Raw genomic sequence first — 21,492 nt, forward strand, 5'->3', positions numbered from 1 at the left:
CCATTCTATCTCTCCCTTACCTTTTCTGTCTCAGTGCAACCTTCTATGCATATATATATCATACCACACATACATATCATTCTATATCATCCCATTTACATATATATCATATCATTATATATATATATATATCATCATAATGAGCTTACTTGTCCACCCTCTTTCTGAGTAAATTCCTTCTATTTCTCTACTATTAAGAGTGATTTTTGAGAATTATAGAAATCCTCTTTCCATGTGGACATATAATCATTTTGACCTTAGCAAGTCCCTTAAATTTTTTCTTTCTTAATTGCTTTTTTGGGCTTCTCTTGGGTCTTGTGCTTGGACTTAATTTTTTTTGTTTAGGTCTGGCTTATTCTTAGGAATGGTTGGAGATCTTCAATCTATTTGATTGAATAACCCTCTTATCCCCTGAAAGAATATATGCAGTTTTGCTGGATGGGTGACTCTGGGTTATAAACCTAAATCTTTTGCCTTCCTGAATATTATATTCCATGCCTTTCAGTTCTTTAATGTAGAAGCTGCTAGGTCTTCTGTGATCCTGACTGTAGCTCCATGGTATTTGAATCATTTCTTTCTGGCTGCTTGAGGAATGTTCTCCTTAGTTTGGTGGTTCTTGAATTTAGCTATTATATTCTTGGAAGCTGTCATTTGAGGATTTCTTTCTGTAGGCAATCTCTGAATTCTTTCAATTTCATCTTCATTTTCTTGTTTGAAGATCTCTGATTAGTTATCTTTGATAATTTTTGTAATATGATGTCCAAGACTTTTTCTTCATCATGGCTTTCAGTTGTCCAATAATTCTCAAATTGTCTCTCCTAGATCTATTTTTTAGTTCAGTTGTTTTTTTCAATAAGATATTAATGTTTTTTCATTCCTTTGATTCTACTTTACTATTTCTTGATTTGTCATGAAATCATTAGTTTCTTTATGGTCAGTTCTGATTTTTAAGACCTGGTTTTTCTCTGTCAGTTTTTGGTTCTCCTTTTTCAATTGGCCCATCTCTTCTTGCATCACTTTCCTTTCTCCTTGCATCACTTTCATTTCTTCTTGCAGCTCTTTCATTTCTCTTCCCTACTTTTCCTCTGACTTCTTTAATTGATTTTTGAAGTCTTTTTTGAGCTCTTCTAAACTCTGTGTCTAATCTATATTTTTTTCTTTTGGACTTTGTGAGTGTCTCCTTTGCTTTCACTGTTTGCTTCTGTATCTATACCTTCCTCTTTATCTCCATAAAAATTTCTTAGAGTTAGGTGCTTTTTTGGTTATTTGTTCATTTTTCCTATCTATTTGTAGGTAGGCTCTGTTTTCTAGGAAACCTGGGTACCATCTTAAACTTTAGTCCTTCCTTGATGTGAATTTTAGCTTATTTTCTGGGTTGTTACTAGTTTGCTAGATGGTCTGAGGACTGTTATCTCTGAAAGCCTCTTCCTTCTGCTGATTCAGTTGACCCTTGAGATGCTGATAGCTTAAAGACTTTCCTCAGACTTAGGGCTAAGATTTTGGTCTCACTCTGAACTTGATCATGTCAGGGACTAGCCCCAGACTTAGGCTCAAGTTTTTGGTCTCACAGTGTTCATGATTCAGTCAGGCACATCCTTGATTGCCCTGTCCTGGAGTGCCACCCTTAGTTTTGGGTAAAAAACTCTGGGGGTGGGGTTCCCTCTGTGAATTGTATTCTCACCCCAAATGATGGATTATATCCTCATCCTAAGCCTAGACTGAAATTCCTTTCTTTGCTCTGAACCCACATGGATCAGCCCCATTCAGCCCAGATTGCCCTAACCTGGGACTTCAAATTTCTCCAAAGGGTTGAAATTTCAAGGGCCATGAGTTGGCTTGGACCACTATTTGACCAGGAAGGATCTCAGGGTCTGAATGTTATCTTGGACTTAAGTTTGGAACCTGTGACAGCAGGTGTGGGGTGGGGATGGGGGGATTGTAATTTGCTCTTGGCTTGCTCATCACTCCTTGCTCTAACCTCTTGCTGACTCTGCTCCCCTCTCACCCCATTTCCCCAGATGGTCTCTGCCTACCTTTTAAGTTTTTCTTTTTTTGAAAATTGTTTCACTCTGTCTCCTCGCAGGTTCTTTTACTTCTGTTTTCATTTTGAGGTGATATTTTAAACTTGGTTAGAGAGGATTCTCATGGTGAAATGGAGGTATTGTTCTAGTTTTTCCCTTATCTTGGCTCCACCAGAAAGAGATTCCCCAAAATTCTTGAGGAGAGTAGAGTATCTGCATATTCTGTAAATGACTCTCACCACACTTCTACTGTTCCTTCAAGTGTAGGGCATGATCTTCCACACTTTAGTTCCAGTTATCCATTAAAAATCAAATTAGATTTTATGAATAAACATTTACTTCATAAGTTGTGATTACAAACTAACTTCCCTATCAAATCGAGAGTATTATACCCATCCTTTAGTATCATCTCTGTTTCTGGGGAAGTAGAAGCATTAAATTCAGGTCCTGTAGAGTATGCAGTCTCAAGATCCAAGTCCAAAACACTAAGCCTTGAATCCCAGGCATTCTGATTTCTTAGGACTTTCCTAACAGGCTGACTGTTGAACCATCTCTCGTGGAATGCTGGCTCTGAGGTTTTCATGTCTTAAACTGTTTATTTACAGTTTAAAAAGTGATACAGATCAGAAATAAACAATCCAAGGTTCATTTCTCAGAGCTGGAGTAAAAGAGGGAGAAAAAAAGGAAATTCTTCCCCTCTCACCTACTAAGTACATCGCACCTGCTTACCTTCTACATGAAATAGGAAAGTTTGCTAGAAAAAACAATGTACAGAGAGCAATTCTCTCAGTCTTACCAGTTTTAAAGATGACATCTATTACAGTGTTGTGGCCAATCAAAGGAGGCTATACCCACCCACATGGAAGATTAGCTCAATCTTAGGAGATCTGAGTATATCAAGGTAAATTATCTTAGGGGTACTTTCCAGTTAGGTTTCCTGGGAATTTTCTAAAGGTTCAATGACAGGCATGTAATCAAATTGGAAGGCTATATCTACTTATGGATTTTTCATAGATGATATTTAAGACTCAGCTCCTAGAGAGTTAGATTTAGTGAATTAGAAATTATAATGAACTAGTACTCAGGAGACCTAGGTTCTAATCCTGGCCTTGCCAGGAACTCCCTCAATGTTATTAGATATATTACTTTACCTCTTTGGACCTCATTTTCCTAATATATCCATTGAGAACAATAATATAAGCTTCATTTGCCTCATAATGTTTTTGAGAGTACAACATGAAATAGTGCATACAAAAGCACTTTGAAAAGTATTAATAATTAAATAGGAATAAAATAGTACAATTGTTATTATATCATACTTATCAATGTCAGTTATAATATTAATATAATTAATTATATCATTAGCTATTTTTTACCAGACTTTATCCTTGATTTTTACTTGTGTAGTATGCAAACTGATTGAATCCCATAAACACAGGGGTCTCAATGATGAATCTCAATGAACAAAAGAAGGATTTTATCATCTTGGCAACTGGTTTACTTTTCAGTTTTCCACCAATAAAGTAACTTCAAATTCTCAGTTCACTGGAATAACAGAAAATTTTAATATACTAATTATTGCACCCCACTACTCAAAAACCTTCCTATACTTCCCACTCTCTCTGAATAATGTCCAATGTAACATTCAAGATACTCCCTGATCTGACTCCAAACAACCTCTCAAGTTACCTCCTCCTACCTTCCTTCAAACTTTTCCTCCTACTTTCTTTGGCTAAAACCATATGTTCTAGCCAAGCTTCATTACTCATCCTCTCTGAGCATGCAATGTTGCTTTTGTTCACAATACTCCATCTGCCTAGAATGTTCCATCTTCAAGCATCCAAATCCTTTCCATTCTCTATGGCCCAGATGAAATTATACCTCTTCTGTGAAAATTTCTCTTCCCTACCCCCACATTCAATCCTTTTATTTTTGTAGCATTTTCATAATACCTGCCTTATGACACTTTGACATTGCATTATACTTCCATATGTGAGTATTTTCTGTAACAACAAAAATAAGTGCTGTTAACATTTACATAGCACTTCAAAGTTTAGAAAGTGCTTAACATATATAACCCCATGAGATCCTTACAACAACCCCTTAAGGTAAAGGCTCTCATCCTAATAGAATGAAAGCCCCTTAAGGGCAAGAACTATGTCTTCATCTTTCTGTTACTTTGTTGCCTATTTCTTCAGCAAAACTTTGCTTCTAGGGTCACATTATTTCTTCATCAACTGAATGAATGGACAAATAGATGGATCCGTGAATGAATAATTGATTTTTAGTGATAATTTGTATCCTTTCATGCAATGGCTATCATTAGTTCCTAATTCAATCTTTCAACTATTCCTTCAGATAGCATTTCTATCCTCAATAATTTTTTTAAAATATCTGAGAATAGTTCTTATAAGTACATATATTTGTACATATGTAATATAAAATATATAGCACCATAATGTATGGCATAAAAAGGAAATAATCCTGTCATCAAAACAGTTCACAGAACTGAGCTTATTAGTCTGTAAGCAGAAGAGTTGTCAAACTCCATTGTAAGTAGCAAAGATTTCACACTGACAGTTAATGTGATGATGGTATACCTTGGCAATCATCCCTGCAGTTTATTGTCTCTCATAATCGTGCTGTCTTGCCAGCCTGAAGAGGAGGTGATTGTTTCTAACTCCTAACACTTGATTTTTATTGTTGCTGTTGTTTAAACAGATGCTTAATGAAATAGCCTGTATTTGCCCACATAGAAGAGTATTTCCTATTGCTTTCAGTCATGCAGCAAAGTAAATTGGACTCAGATTTGATAGTATTAGAACCTATATTTCTATGTAAGAAGAGGTTACTCCAAAGGTATAAGATGCCCTGATGACTAAGAGTCTTATGAAAATAACAGGTGAAAATAAACAAATAAACCAAAAAATAGCAACCAAGAAAATTATATTCAGAAGATACATAAAAGATAATTCAAAATAACTTAATATATTGATGAAAAACATTTTTTTTAGTTTCTTGGAGCTTTAGTTGAACACTTCCATAAGAAATACCATTTCGTTGTTGGCCAAATCCAGTAGTTTAGGATTTTTTTTTCTTTCAGTGATGCATGCCTCTTGATAAGATCCCCTCCTATTGCTCTACTGCATGTATATGAGATATCTAACTACCATATACTAATGCCAATCTCACTGACTCATATAAGACTTTAGAGATCTCTCAATAAAACAAATCCCACTGCTCCTCTCATTTTGTATGGTGAGCCTTAATAAGGGATGAGTGAGCATTCCATGGTAGCTTTGGTAAAATAATATTGAAAGACCCATAAATTAATTTTAGGCCACTGAAGCACTCCATTTATATTCATTAATGTCATAAATATGACTAATAGCACTGAGCATGTTTCAGCCCACATTGGGTTTTTATTAAGATTTTTCACTTTTTTTTCATTTTAAATTCTTTTAAAAGACATCCTACCAAAATCTGTGGGATGCAGCTAAAGCAGTACTCAGGGGGAAATTTATATCCTTGAGTGCATATATTAATAAATAAGGGAAGGCAAATATCAATGAACTTGGCATGCAAATAAAAAAAAACTAGAGAGGGAAGAAATTAAAAATCCCCAGTTAAAAACCAAATTAGAGATTATAAAAATTAAAGGAGAAATTAATAAAATTGAAAGTAAAAGAACTATTGAATTAATAAATAAGACCAGCAGCTGGTACTTTGAAAAATCAAACAAAATTAACAAAGTACTAGTCAATTTAGTTTAAAAAAGGAAAGAAGAAAACTAAATAATCAGTATCAAAGATGAATAGGGAGACCTCACCTGTAATGAAGAGGAAATCAAGGCAATCATTAAAAACTATTTTGGCCAATTATGTGGCAATAAATATAGCAATCTAGGTGATATGGATAAATATTCACAAAAATATAGATTGCCTAGATTAAGAGTAGAAGAAATACAATACTTAAAAAATACTATATCAGAAAAAGAAATTGAACAAGCCATCAAAGAACTTCCTAAGAAAAAATCCCCAGGACCAGATGGATTCACAAGTGAATTCTATCAAACCTTCAAAGAACAACTAATCCCAATACTATACAAACTATTTGACATAATAAGCAAAAAAGGAGGTCAACCAAACTCCTGTTGTGACACAAATATGGTACTAATCTCAAAGCCAGGGAGAACAAAAACAGAGAAAGAAAACTATAGACTGATCTCCTTAAGGAATATATATGCAAAAATCTGAAACAAAATACTAGCAAAAAGACTCCAGCAAGTGATCATGAGGGTTATTCATTGTCATCAGGTGTGATTAATACCAGAAATGCAAGGATGGTTCAATATTAGGAAAACTACTCACATAATTGACCATATCAACAAGCAAACCAACAAAAATCACATGATTATTTCAATAGATGCTGAAAGAGTCTTTGAAAAATACAACACCCATTCCTATTGAAAACACTAGAAAGTATCGGAATAGAAAGGCCTTTCCTAAAAATAATAAATGGTACATTTCTAAAACCATCAACAAACATCATCTGCAATGGAGATAAATTAAAGCCTTCCCAATAAGATCAGGAGTGAAACAAGGATGCCCATTGTCACCTCTATTATTTAACATTGTACTAGAAATCCTAGTAGTAGCAATTAGAAAAGAAAAAGAAATTGAAGGTATTAAAATAGGCAGTGAGGAGACCAAGCTATCACTCTTTGCAGATGATATGATGATCTGCTTAAAACATCCTAGAGAATCAACTAAAAAGTTAATGGAAATAATCAACAACTTTAGCAAAGTTGCAGGATACAAAATACATGCACATAAATCATTAGCATTTCCATATATTTCCAACACATCACAGCAGCAAGAGTTAGAGAAATTCCATTTAAATTCACCCTAGATAATATAAAATACTTAGGAAACTATCTGTTAAGACAAACACAGGAATTATATGAACACAACTATGAAACCTTTCCACACAATTAAAACTAGATCTAAACAACTGGAAAAACATTGATTACTCATGGGTAGGATAAGCTAAAATAATAAAAATGACTATTCTACCCAAATTACTTATTTAGTGCTATACCTATCAAGCTACCAAAAAACTTTTTTACTGAGTTAGAAAAAAACTATTTGGAAGAACAAAAGTCCAAGAATATTAAGGGAAATAATGAAAAAAAAAATCTGAAGGAAGGTGGCCTACCAGTACCAGTTCTTAAACTGTACTACAAAGCAGTAGGCATCAAAACAATATGGTACTGGCGAAGAGACAGAAGGGAGGATCAGTGAAATAGACTAGGGGTAAGCAACTTTAGCAAGACAGTCTATGATAAACCCAAAGAACCCAGCTTTTGGGACAAAAAATTTACTATTTGGCAAAAACTACTGAGAAAATTGGAAAATGATATGGGAGAGATTGGGTCTAGATCAACATCTCACACCTATATCAAGATAAATTCAGAATGGTTGAATGACTTGAATATAAAGAAACTATAAGTAAATTAGGAGAGCAAAGAATAGTATACTTGTCAGATCTTTGGGAAAGGAAAGATTTTAAAACCAAGCAAGAGTTAGAAAAAATTACCAAATATAAAACAAATAATTTTGATTACATTAAACTAAAAAGGTTTTTGTACAAACAAAATGAATGCTACCAAAATTTAGAAGGTAGACAAAAAATTGGGAAAAATCTTTATAACAAAAAACTGAGACAAAGGTCTAATTTCTTAAATATATAAGGAGCTAAATCAATTGTACAAAAAAATGTGGCCATTCTCCAATTATTTAATGGGTAAGCGACATGAATATCTACTTTTCAGATAAAGAAATCAAAACTATTAACAAACATATGAAAAAAGTTCTAAATCTCTTAAAATTAGAGAAATGCAAATCAAAACAACTCTGAAGTACTACCTCACACCTAGCAGATTAGCTAACATGACAGCAAAGGAAAGCAGTGAATGTTGGAGGGGATGTGGCAAAATTTGACATTAATGCATTGCTGGTGGAGTTGTGAATTGATCCAACCATTCTGGATGGCAATTTGGAACTATGCTCAAAGAGCACTAAAAGACTATCTGCCTTTTGATCCAGCTATAGCACTGCTTGGTTTATACCCCAAAGAGATAATAAGGAAAAAGACTTGTACAAAAATATTTATAGCCACACTCTTTGTGGTGGCAAAATATTGGAAAATGAGGGAATGTCCTTCAATTGGGGAATGGCTGAAAAAATTGTGGTACCTGCTGATGATGGAATACTATTGTGCTCAAAGGAATACTGAACTGGAGGAATTCCATGTGAACTGGAATGACCTCCAGGAATTGATGCAGAGTGGAAGGAGCAGAACCAGGAGAACATTGTACACAGAGACTGATACACTGTGGTACAATCAAACATAACGGACTTCTCTACTAACAGCAATGCAAGGATCCATAGCAAGGCTGAGGGACTTATGAGAAAGAAACCTAGCCACACTCAGAGGAAGAACTGTGGGAGTAGAAACACAGAAGAAAAACAACTGCTTGAACACATGGGTTGATGGGGATATTATTGGGAATGTAGACATTAAATGATAACTCTAGTCCAACTATCAATAATATGGAATTAGGTCTTAATCAATGATACATGTAAAACCCAGTGGAATTGTGTGTCAGCTACAGGGATGTGGGGGGGTTTGGGGTGGAGGGAATGAACATAAAACATATAACTATGGGAAAATATTAAAAATTAAAATTAAAATAATTAAAAAATAAATTATTTTAAACTATAACCAAACTTTTTAGTTTAGAATACCCTAGTATTTATTGAATGTTTTTGTTTCTGTCTTTGTTCCTAATTTAGTAAGAAAATATAAGAGAAAAATAACACCTTATTCCTTTCTATAAGAGCTTAGAATCCAATTTTTGGGACAAGTTTAATACATATTTTAAATATTAATGAAATTAGTACAGAATACAAGATAATCTCTAATAAAGTAAATAAAAACACAGAGACAAAATGTCCAATAGGCAGTAAAGAAAGTGAGAATACCATTTGCAGTGGTAGCCAATGAAAACATTATGGAAAAGATAAAAGTTATGGTGTTGAATCATAAATGTGAAATTTCCCTCTCTAGGCTAAGGGTGTGTGTATGGTGTATGTTTGTGAAGCAGAGGATTTTTACATATAAGAAAAAAAATCAGTTACCTAAAAGGAAGAACAGATTGGATATAGAGGATAATTGTAGATCAAAGAATATGTATGTAGAGGAACAGTAGATCAAGCACAGCAGCTTCCAATCAATTATATTCCTTCTTCATTTGTCTCAAGATCTTTTTATCATCTCCAGATAATTTGATAATGACTGCTTAGTTGATAAGGAGTATGAGACATTGAAGATCTTTTAGCTCATGCTTCTAGCTCTGTCTCTGGCAGCATGGAGTTTATTATATATACTTCAAGACTCACTTCACACAAAAGAAGCTCCCAAAAATTTTGCATTTGCACAGAAACACTAATTATATCATATTAAAACACAAAGATTCTCAATAGCTTCCAAATAGAAAAAGGCTAAGGTCAAATTTCCACTGGGTCCTTATCAGAAAGCTGTGACGGAATATTTTCTCAGGGGTGAAATGACCCTCCTGGAGAAATTTATGACCTTGAGTGTTTAAACTACTTTTGAAACAAAAACAATTGTTATTTCTGACCAAAGGAGACAATGTTAACCTCTTGACTGTTGATTTGCTAGGAGCTTAAAGCTTTTCATTAAGGAAAGGTGTAGATCAGAAAAGGAGTCAAAAGAGGAGTCTCAGATTTTTATCTATTTGAGATTGTTTCTCTTATTGGCTTCCCACATATTTCTCCATTTTCTTTTAAATTGAAGTGATTTATTATACAGCAAAAACTTTTATTAATGAGAAGAGTCACAGAGAGTGGTTACAACCTTTCAGCTACAGAGATCTTGTAAACTTCAGCTGGATCTGATGAGATTCACAGATTATACTGACAGACCATGTTTCTCTCTATTGCTCTCAACACATTTGTGTGTCTAGAACTCTAGGATTCAAAGTTTCTTAGAATAGCTGATTTCTATCTTTGAGTTTTTTTCAGTTCTGTTCTACCATTCATGACTCCATTTGAAGTCTTGGGAAAGATTATGACTTGCCCTGGGTCACACAGCTAGTAAATGTCTGGAGTTGGATTTGAACTCAGGAAGATGAATTTTACTGATTCCAAACCTAGTCCTCTATCCAATACACCACCTAACTACTCCTGATTACAATCATTACTCTCCTTAGAAAAATAGAGTTTTACCAACTATTTTAAAATATTATCTCATTAATCTTAACAAACACCCTGCAAAGTAGTTAGTGAAAATTTTATTTGTATTTTTATTTTTCACATAAAAAAGCTGAGAGCTGAAGAAGGATATGTGTAGGATAATACAGTGATTCAGTTGCAAAACTGAAATTCAAATCTAAACAATGTGATTTTAATATCTGAAATGTGAGTAAAATTTTCAAAGTGATTTTTTGTTGCTGCTAACAAAATGAAGTCTCTAACACTTCTTGGATACTATTTTATTTGTTTTTCTATTTCATATGGATGTAAGATGGGAAAAGTCTATGAAACATAATTAATGTCTCTATTTTCCATCAACCATAGAGAGTTGTCTAGGGAAGTATACTTTAAGTGATTTGACTATTGTCCCACAGCAAGTATGTGGAAGGACTTAATCCCAGATAAGATTTAATTCCAACATTTCCTGTAGGCAAGGTTTCCTCTCTATCCATTATGCCAAACTGTTTATCTGCGTATTCATCTCTACATATGTATATGCCTACATAGACACAAATGCATAATAAATACATGTACAATACATTGTATATGTAAATGTATACATATCTACATGTACACAATACACACATGTGTAATACAGGGTCTGGACCTGTGATTTAATTAACATAGGAAACTCCAGAATGAGGAAATTCCCTCTACTGATATGTGTCTCCATCTTTCCTGCAACTTAGAAGTTACTTAGAACACTAGAAGAGTAGGTGACATTCTTGGAATCAAATAATTCAGTATGTATCAACAGCATGCCTTGACTCAAGACATTTTGACTGTGAAGTCAGTTTCCAGTTTACAATCCTGTTTCCCTTCATGTATATACTGGTATACATACATAGTGCAGGCATTCATGATTTGTAATTATATATAAATAAGCAAGGATATTAAACAATCCTCAATCTAAAATATATCTTTATCATAAGTTTCAATAATATCTAACATGAACATGGCACATTGTTTTGCAAAGTACTTATTTTATCTCATTTGATTCTTAAAATATTCCTTTCAGATAGGTATTAGTATTATTATTATTCCCATTTTGCAGATGAAGAAACTGAAGTTGAGAGATATTAAGTGGCTTTTCTAATATGTAAACAGCTAAAAAGGGATTTCAACCCAGGCCTTCCTGACTTCAATTCAGCTTCTTGATCCTCTCTGCATACTCCTTCAATTTAAACTAATAGGTTGGCAGAAATACCCTAAACTTCTCCCCAAACCTATTTCAGTTGACTAGAATCTAGTTTTTAAAAAGTTGACTAAAATTTCCTTTTTTTAAAAATATTTTTCCACCAGTTTTTCTTTTTAGAGGAAAGAAATACTATTAAAGCTGGAACAAACTGAACTAAAGTCAGCCTCACAACCTAATAGCATCCTTTTTCTTCTGCTTTCTGCTAGGGATCCTGAAAATTTGCCCAAGGCACACATGTAATTTATGATCAAGTTGAGACTTGAACCCAGGTATCTTGAATGCCTGTTCTAAGTTCCTTTTACTGAATGAGGTAGCCTCTGAAGGATATATAAGACCTGTTGCTCAGAGAACAAGTGAGACCAGATGATTAGAGCAAAGTGTTTTGAAGTCCTTAGGGCAGTGATGGGCAAACTTTTTAAAGAGGGGGCCAAAGGAAAGGAAATGCTCATCTGTCAGTCTCTTTCTAAGGTAACTCTTTGGAAGTTTCATTATATTGTATCCTACTCATTGTATTCGTCAGATTAGGAATAATGTTGTGCAGCTGGATAGAACATTTCAAGGGGCTGCATCTGGCCTGCAGGCCATAGTTTGCCCATCACTCCTTTAGGAGATAGAATGGTGAGGTTCAAGCTATGTTAGAGTGCATATTTATTGAGTTTAACAGTCAAGCTCAGGAGTTTTAATTTTATTCTCATCTTATACCTTACTGTCCTTTTAAGTCCCCCATGCAGACAAAGGAACCTCAATCCATATTTTTCCCCTTCTGTTAAAAGTGACCTTTCTGTATTATCTTAACTACAAATTAAAATAATGTGAGGTGGGAAGAAATGGGGGTGCAGGAACAAAATGAAAGTTGAAATAATGCCTTTGTGATATTCTACTGTAGTCATAACTTCTTACTTTTTTTTGGAAAGAAGGAATGGAAGAAATCCACTAATTAAAAGATAAAGGAAAAGAATTTCATTCAAAGTTTTCCTTATATGATTGTTCTACTCAGAAATCAAATCTCTTTCAGTTTCAGCTTAGTAACAGAGACATAAAACAATCTCATTAAGAACTTGGTGAATATTGGTAAAAGGTCAGACATAGTTGAAGCAGCAGCAACTCTGAGAAGTTTGAAAGTTTATGAGAAAATTGGACAGCTTTAGATTTAAACATTCAAGAACATCCAACTGAGGAACGGTTGAAAAGTAATGATCAGTCAGTGGAATTTTGCCCAAATCAAGGAGCAAACTAGCTGCAAAAATTTGAACTAGTACCCTGAAGCCTATGTTTAATAGGATAAATGTGGTGTTCGATACATGGTAGCTTTCTAGTCATCACATACACACAAAGACATTTCTACTATATATGCATATAATGGGTATAATAGGTCTCAGGAAAGAGAATGAAGTGACTGCATTTCACCTAAACTCTCTTTCCCTATAGATATGTCAAATATGATATGCTAAAAAACGAATAGTGGTTTTAAGCAGTGACTCAGTCAGTGAGGTTTGGGATTTGAGCAGGATTTTAAAGAACTTATGAAACAGAGAGTGAACTCTGCCTAACAGAAAGACATTTTAAACTGACTTTAACAGGAATCTAGAATGATTGAGATTCCAACAGAATGTGAAAGAACTAAAGATTGAAACCACTTCCTTCATCCAGTCAAGTGTTGACTATTGTAGTCTTGTGTCATGTTTCTGGAGGGCCTAAAAGCTTAAGTATTTATTGTCAGTGCTTTCATACATGTGTATAAATATGTATACATAGACCCACACTCAGTTTGCCATTGACAAATATATTTGGATTTACTTTCATAGAAACCTTTTAGATTATTTGCCTACTCTTTTAACTATCACAGCTTATATGTGTGTGTATATATTTGTGTTTCTCCATTCATTCAGGAAGGTTCTGTGTTTGAATCGAAAAGCATTTGTTCATAGTTGAAAAGAAACTTACTTAGGAAGGCTTACATTCTAATTCAGCTGCTGACACATTTATTATGTGATCTTGGGCAAATGACAGCTTTAATCAACTGGGTTTTTTTTTGTTTTTTGATTTTTATCTCTAGAATACATTGCCTGTTTCAAGGAGTTGATGTGAGTCTCAGAAAAGTTAATTTTCATGAGGCAAATTGCAGAACTTAAAATACTATGTAAAATATTGGTTATTATTTATTTTAATTAATTTACTGTTATTGCCATTTCTGATGTGTAGTTGAATATTTCAAATATTCCATCTTATTAGTCTTCTTAGAACATATTCATAATTTTTAAATGAAAATTCCATTTTCTGAAATCCAGTTCTCCAGTAATGAGCTTTACCCAAAGTAGGCTGGATCTTAAATGACAAACAATACCATCCATTAGTCTATTGCTGGGTCCATACTCAAAACCTTTATAGTTTCACACACCAACTGTGACTTTGTATTCTCTGCAATGTCAAGCAACAGTGTAGAAAATGGGTTCATAGATCATGAAACAAATATTGGAGAGGGGATGAGAATTATCAAGACTGCACAAAAAGAATGGAAATTTTGGAGCAGACAGTAGATTATATGTACGCCAATGGGGGTCCTTTTTTATTTTTCTCATTATTCTAGTCTATTATTAGTATTAATCTAAACTATTACAGTTGCAAGCCTGCCTTTCTAGACATAATATTATTCTCCTCCATGAATTTTATTTTTAAGCCAAATTGGTCTAATCTTCAAACTTTGAATCTCCTATTCCTTCCCTCCTTCCTTTTATCTTTTCATTCTCTATTTCTAAAACATTTTTGGTCTCCCCTTCATTATTTAAATTCTGGCCAATCTTTTTGATAGTTGGAAAGAGTATGGATAAGTTCAATGAATGCTAAATTCAAATCTTCCTTGTTCTCCTTCCTACTAGTGATGTTATAATTAAAATTAATCTTGGAAACTTTACATTAAGTTATAATTACAGAAAGAGAGAGAGAGAGAGAGAGAGAGAGAGAGAGAGAGAGAGAGAGAAAGAGAGAGAGCGCAGGAATGAGGGAACAATATTACGTGGCCTTTCTAATTACCAAAGTTTCCCAGCTGTGTTGCACTTCATCAGTTTTCAGAATCCTAACTGGTCCTGGCCCATTTAAAAGCTGCAGCAAGGGGACTCAGCAAGTCAAATCATCAGGTCATATATAATAAGACAAGAAAGGTCAGTCAGAGAGAGAGCTTAAGTTCAAGAAGGCACCAGAGCCAAAAAAGAGAATAAGCTCCTGTTCTGGCAGTCTCTTACATGGTCAATGATGCCATTCAACTTGACTTTTTTACTATGGAGGCTTGACCCCCAGGCAAGTAAACACACTATGCTGGTACTTCTGCTAACCCATTCAGGAAGTCTGGGCTTCAGTTGGCCATGCAATCTTCCCTGTCATGTGACTTGACATTCTTTCTTAATGTGCATATGCCCAGTAAGAGATTATATTTTTATTTTAATATCACACAGTTGTGTGACCTTAAGAACATCATTTAACATTTCTGGGCTTCAGTTTGCTCATCAATAAAATGGTCAATTAGGATAGATTCCAAGATATCTTCTACCTTTAAAGCCATTACCCCCATTTTAATACTTTAAAGCCTAAATCAAATGCATCCTCTTCTATGAAATCTTTTGTTGTCCACCTTCACCTGTCAATCAAGAAAGTATTACTGCCTCAGAGCACACATAGAACTTTGCTTTACATTTTCTTTATAAAGACCTTTTATATAAGTTATCTGTGTATGTAATCCTACCCTCCTTCTAGATTTCTCCCTTTCTGCTTTCTAAAGGGGAAGAATCACATTTTTTGTATTTAATTGAATTCACATTTATTAAGAACCTATTCCAGGTTCTGTACTAAGTTCTAGGAATACATATAAAGGGAAAAAAGCATTTACTACCCTCAAAGAGTATAAAATCTAATGCTGAAAGACAGTGCACAAAAGGAAGCTGAAAAGGGGAGGGCACCAGGGAGAACTTGCTCTTTGGAATGCTTGTTCTTTGGAGTTCAAATCAAGCTGATGAGTTGAATAATCTGAATGATATATGGTTAGTATATTCAATTAACTAGTGGTATATATCATTTCCTCTTTTCTTTTCAATTAATACCCTAAGCCTTTTGATTGAAGCTTTCTTTTAGTAGATAAATTTTCTCATTAACACTGTGACATTATCTAGGAAAGCCCTATAAGCTTGCTGGACTTTTGTATATCTGAGGGGATATGAGAATTACAGCAACAAATACATTTATATCCTTAATCTTATTGCTGAAATGAATTTATTTTAAATGTTTTATACTGTGTGAAGTGAAAACTTCCATTGGTTTTTCTAAAATTATTTTGTGATTAATCCTTTTCAATCTAGGTATTTGTAGTCTTTTGAATTGTTCCAAAATATCAAAGGTTATAATTATTGAAATTATTATAGATGACGAATTAATTCAGCATGACTGTCTCCTGCTTTGTTGGGAAGGAATATTTTCCAGTTCCATGGCAGAGAGCCCTTCCTCCACACAAGTCCCATAATCTATTTTCAATTCACACTTACTCCTTTTATCAATTGTCTTATTATAAGAGAATCACTCATCTTACCCATAGACATATCCATGACAAGTTAGCAATATTGTGGGACAATTCCTATGGGCACATCAAATTCTTATCTTAAGAATGGCAGCATCTTGAAAAGCTGCACAGACTTACATTGTTCTTGAGGAGTGGGGGTGGAGAGTGGAAAGAAAAAGACTGATAAAACTGTCTAAACATCCCCAGAATTTACAGAAGTTTATATTATTAAACTGGTTTCAAAACCCAGCTCTACCACTAGTTAGATTATAATAGGAAAGTTATTTGCCTTCTCTGGAACTCAGTCACCTCATCTGTAAAAGGAGGAAAATAATGCAAATAGTACCTTTATAGTACTTTACCTTACAGGGTTTTTTGTGAAGGTCAAATTAATAATGTTTCTAAGACCCTTTGCAAACTTTAAAGTGCTAACTTGTATTATGAATCTTTGAGCAAAGGCAAAAGGCATATAAAAGAGTTGCCTATAATAATAAGAACAGTTCACATTGCATCTGATATAATCATTAAGTTATTGAATATGCTATTTCATTTGCTACAAGACACTAGTGAATGTTATTATACTAATTTTCCAGATGAGAGAAGTATAGTTGAGAAATGGTAAGTGAATTGTCCAAAGTCATATATATATTAAATGGCAGATTCAGACATCAAACCAAAATATTAAAATAATGATAATATTAAATAATGAAATCTGATAGATATAGGGATAGCTATGTAATACATGTATGCTCTGTCTTTATACTCTAGCCCTTATACACATGTATATATGAATGTATATCATGTAAAATTTAGAAATCCTTGAACTATTATAGAAAATATTATTGTGAAATTTGAAGGATATATATGATTTAGATCTAGCCTGAAAGGCTGTAGGTCTTGCCCTTTACTCTCAGTCCCTTTTTTATGATAGAAATGTCAAAGAAGCTATTTCTATTTTGAGAACTGCCTGAGACACCAAGAGACATCCTAGCCTGGCACAGTTTCCAAAGTAATTTCAGGAAAAATCCCCCTCCTCCTTTTTTTTAACTTACCTCTTTTTTTTTTTTTTTTAACATACATCAAACAAAATGAATGCAACTTGCTACACCTCTTCCTCACTAGGGGGTTGTTAAGCTTAATTAAATAACTGTCTATAAAAGCAAAATGCTTTCAAAAGGTTTCACAAGCATTTATTTAATTAATGGAATTAATTTAGTCTTATTTATGTCTAGGATGAGAGAGAGAGAGAGAGGGAGAGAGAGAGAGAGCGGGACACACATATATGCAGACAGACAGAGAGAAACAGAGAGAGGAGGGAGGGAAGGAGAAAGAAAGGGAGAGAGAAAAGAGGAGAAAGAGAGAGGGAGAGAATGAGAGGGAAAGAGAGAGAGAGAGAGAGAGAGAGAGAGAGAGAGAGAGAGAGAGAGAGAGAACCATATCATAGTCAAGTAGTGAAATACTATTTTCTTTTGACCTAGAAACTGGGAAACTTGTGAACCGAGGTAGAAAAGAGGACTAGAACAGTTTCACTCAGTGTTATTAAATGTTTGTGTAGTTTCCCAATAGGAGTACAAATGAATGGGCATGGGGAGAAATTAACAAAGTAAAAATAAAAACAAACTATAAATGTGACCCTGATTCTTGAAAATATGTGGTCTACATGCCACTGAATTGCTGTCTGTATACAATAATTGGGGCAACTAGATGGCATAGTGGATAGAGTGCCAGGCCTAAAATCAGCAGTTCAAATCAGGCCTGAGACATTTGTTGCATGACTTCGAACAAGTCATTTAACCCTGTTTGCCTCGGTTCTTTATAAAATGAGCTGGAAAAAAAAATGGCAAATTACTCCAGTATCTATGCCAAGTCACAAAGAGGCAGATTCAACTGAAATGAATAAACAATACTAATCTTATCCCTAATGAGAACCATAAAGAATTACAACTGAAATGAATAAACAACAATGCTATCAGTATCCCTAATGATAGTAGACATTGCAAGGACATTTCAAATACCTTAAGCTATAAATTATCTGGTGGGTCCAGAATTAGAAGGTTTTCTTCAAATATGAAGACAATAGTTCATCTGCTCTTTTCAGTCAAGATATATACCTGTTTCTATCAGGTAAAAATACTATTCTAAGAATTCTTTCCCTAACTGTCATTGTTCTTTTCATAGCTAACCTTGAATCTTACATATGTTTCTGTACTTATAGAGATACATACATAACTTTTAAAAGGACTAAATTCCAAACTAGGTTTTGTGATAATACCATTGTTTTCAATTCTATATTATTCAGTGCAAAAGGCTAACCTCCTGATACTGACAACCAGAATCTTTATCATTTTAGATTGACTTTAACATTAATGCTACTTATGTCTCTGTCACCTAGATATTATCCCTAAAAATTAACAGTGATGTTAACAGACACAAAATTGTCAAAGATAAGAATATTATTTCTTGGGAAATATTTCATCTCTCTCAACCTTATTTTCCCAACTGCAAAGTGAATAGTAGTTGACCATAGCATTTACATAATACATCTGGTTTCACAAAACATTTTAAATATGTTATCTTATTGGAATATCAATACAATCTTATGAGATAGCTGCTAATAGTATCACCATTTTTTCAGATAAGGAAACAAAAAAAATTAGTGAACTTGCCTAAAGTTAAACAAATAGCAGATCTCTGAGGCAAGATTTGAACTCAGGATTTCCTGACAACATCAAACAGTTTACACATATCATCACTGAACTGCCACAATGATTGTTGAATTGTATGATCTCCACATTCCTTATGTTTCTAACACTGTTTCTATTGCTCTAGTCATCCTTTTCAATTTCCATATTCCTCTTATCTCACATGTTGGTTACCCCAATAGTTCAGGAAAATTTTTGATTTATATTTCATGTGTACGAAGGTTTTAAGCATTTTAATAGGAAAATAAATCTTGAGCCGAAAGATTTATGAAAAGTCATATAATCCAGTGTCCTTCATAGTGCAGTGGTTAGTCATTTAAATATGAGTTCAAACTCAGCCTCAGAAATTCATAAGCTATATGAACCTGGGTAAGTCACTTAACCTTGTTTGCCTCAATTTCTTCATCTGTAAAATGAGCTGGAGAAGATAATGGCAAATTAGTATCTTTGGCAAAAAAATAACATATGGGGTGAGAAAGAGTTGGACATGACTGAAGTGACCAAATAACAACCAGCACCCTATAGATGAAGAAACCAAGTGTATGAGAGCTGAAATGACTAAAGTCACATAGACAGAAAGAGGAACAAACATTAAACTCATGCCCCATGATTCCGATTCAATGTTTTTCCATCAAAAACATGTTGCCTCTTTGAATGAATAACTATCTATCGAATGTATTACTGTTGAAAGCACTACAGGGAAATATAAATAATAACAAAGATACTATGTATATCATTGATGCTAGCTAAATTCAATAAATTATTATTAAGTGCTTACTTGATTTAGATCACTATACTAAGTACCATGATAGGTGTGAAAAAGCTAAGTTGTACTGTGTACTGACTGCTGGAATTAAAGTTAGGGAAAACCTGAGTTCAACTGTAGCCCAAGATATTTACTAGCTGTGTGCCTCTAGGCAAGTCATGTAACCTCTCTCATATTCAGTTGCTTCATCTGAAAAAAAAAAAAAGTAACAACTACTTCTTAGGTTTGTTGTCAGAATCAATGGAGATAACGTATGTAAAAGTGTTTTGCAAAACCTGAGGTACTATATGAGTTAATTATCATTATGTGAATTACTATTACTAATGTTAGTGGGGGGCAAAATTCCTCAGATATGATAGGGTCACTATCCTTCATGTAGTTCATAGTCTAGTAAGGCAGTCACAGAGATAAATATAAGATATAAAGCAATAACTCAGAGAGCTATAGTGGACGATTTTACATGATAAATTCAGTAAGAGATAGAAAACAACCACCCAAAAGTAGGTCAGAATGAGAAGATCATTGCTAACAAAGGATTCATGGAGAAAGTAGCATTTAGTTTGGGCTTTGAAGTATTTATAGGAATCCAGTAAATGAAAAGGGAGAGAAAATTATATTTCAGAGTAAACAGTATGAACAAAGTCACAAAGATAGAAGAGGGCTACCACAGACATTTTCTAATATTAAGGCAGTATTTGTTTGAGGTATACCTCATGCATATCAGAGAGTTATAAGGAGTTCTGGTGTTTTTAAGGTATTAACTCAATTTGGCTGGAACTTTGGGCTCCATTTCCAATTTCCTCTTGCCTGTGAAATTTCCCCTAACTACTTTAGCCCATGGAAAGCTCTGTAGTTCTTTAACAATAGCAGATATAGTTCATATATTCTAGTTTCGCCTTCCCAACTATACATATAAGTTAAGTTCCTTAAAGGACCATGCTTTATACTGCTTTCTTTTACTTCTAATTGACTAATGTAGTTATATTCCTAAAGTTTGTGCTCAGAAAATTGTTATTGATCAATTTAAAGAGGCCAAAGACATGAGTTTGCTGTCCTGTGGACTAGTTATTATTTCAAGTATCATTAATGTTACCATTTGATTGTTCTAATTTCAATTATCATTATCTACTGATGCTTGTGAGTAGCTGTTCATATGCAATGTGGCCATTAAAAGTTTCTTGATAAAAAAATACTATATTGAGAGAGGAAGTTTATTTTTCAATTAATTAATTAATTAAATTTTTGTTTGTTTGTTTGTTTGTTTGTTTTTAGACCCTTACCTTCTGTCTTGGAGTCAATACTTTGTATTGACTCCAAGACAGAAGAGTGATAAGGGTAGGCAATGGGGGTCAAGTGACTTGCCCAGGGTCACACAGCTGGAAAGTGTCTGAGGCCAGATTTGAACCAAGGACCTCCTGTCTCTAGGCCTGGCTCTTAATCCACTGAGCTACCCAGCTGCCCCTGTATTTATTTATTTATTTATTTTAGAGGAAGTTTATTTATCATTATACCAAAGCTAAAGAGTTATCTTTGCATAAGAGCAGATAACCTTCGTCTAAGCTGTCATTTTTCCACATGTGCCCAGGGGATACTAACATTATTAATGGTTGTAGTCCATCAGCCAATATGGGTTTAGGATTGATGGAATAGGATTATTATAAATTAAAAGGGTAAAGATTATATGCAAATCAGGTTATTGATGTCCTAGAAAGTGACTGACCATCTTATAGTCATGAAAACTACAAGACAAAAACACAGTCTCTCCTACTTTCTATGTTTCCCTCTTAGCTATCTATGAGCAATCATGTGAAGCCTATCGACACAAGGGAAATACCTCTGGCTTCTTCCACATTGATCCAGATGGCAGTGGGCCACTTGAGCCTCTCTATGTTTACTGCAACATAACAGGTAAGAGTTCATTAT

General features: G+C 34.0%; 1 protein-coding gene across 1 annotated transcript in view; it reads left to right on the top strand.

Annotated features, from left to right (window-relative positions):
• Positions 1–21,492, top strand: part of CNTNAP5 (contactin associated protein family member 5) — an 845,810-nt gene that overhangs the window by 516,485 nt on the left and 307,833 nt on the right. Inside the window, exon 12 of the mRNA XM_044669143.1 lies at positions 21,358–21,477. Coding sequence (XP_044525078.1) covers positions 21,358–21,477 — 120 coding nt within the window. The remainder of the gene's footprint in view (positions 1–21,357; positions 21,478–21,492) is intronic.

This window comes from Gracilinanus agilis, chromosome 3, assembly GCF_016433145.1.
Source record: "Gracilinanus agilis isolate LMUSP501 chromosome 3, AgileGrace, whole genome shotgun sequence".
Classification (NCBI taxonomy): Eukaryota; Metazoa; Chordata; class Mammalia; order Didelphimorphia; family Didelphidae; genus Gracilinanus; species Gracilinanus agilis.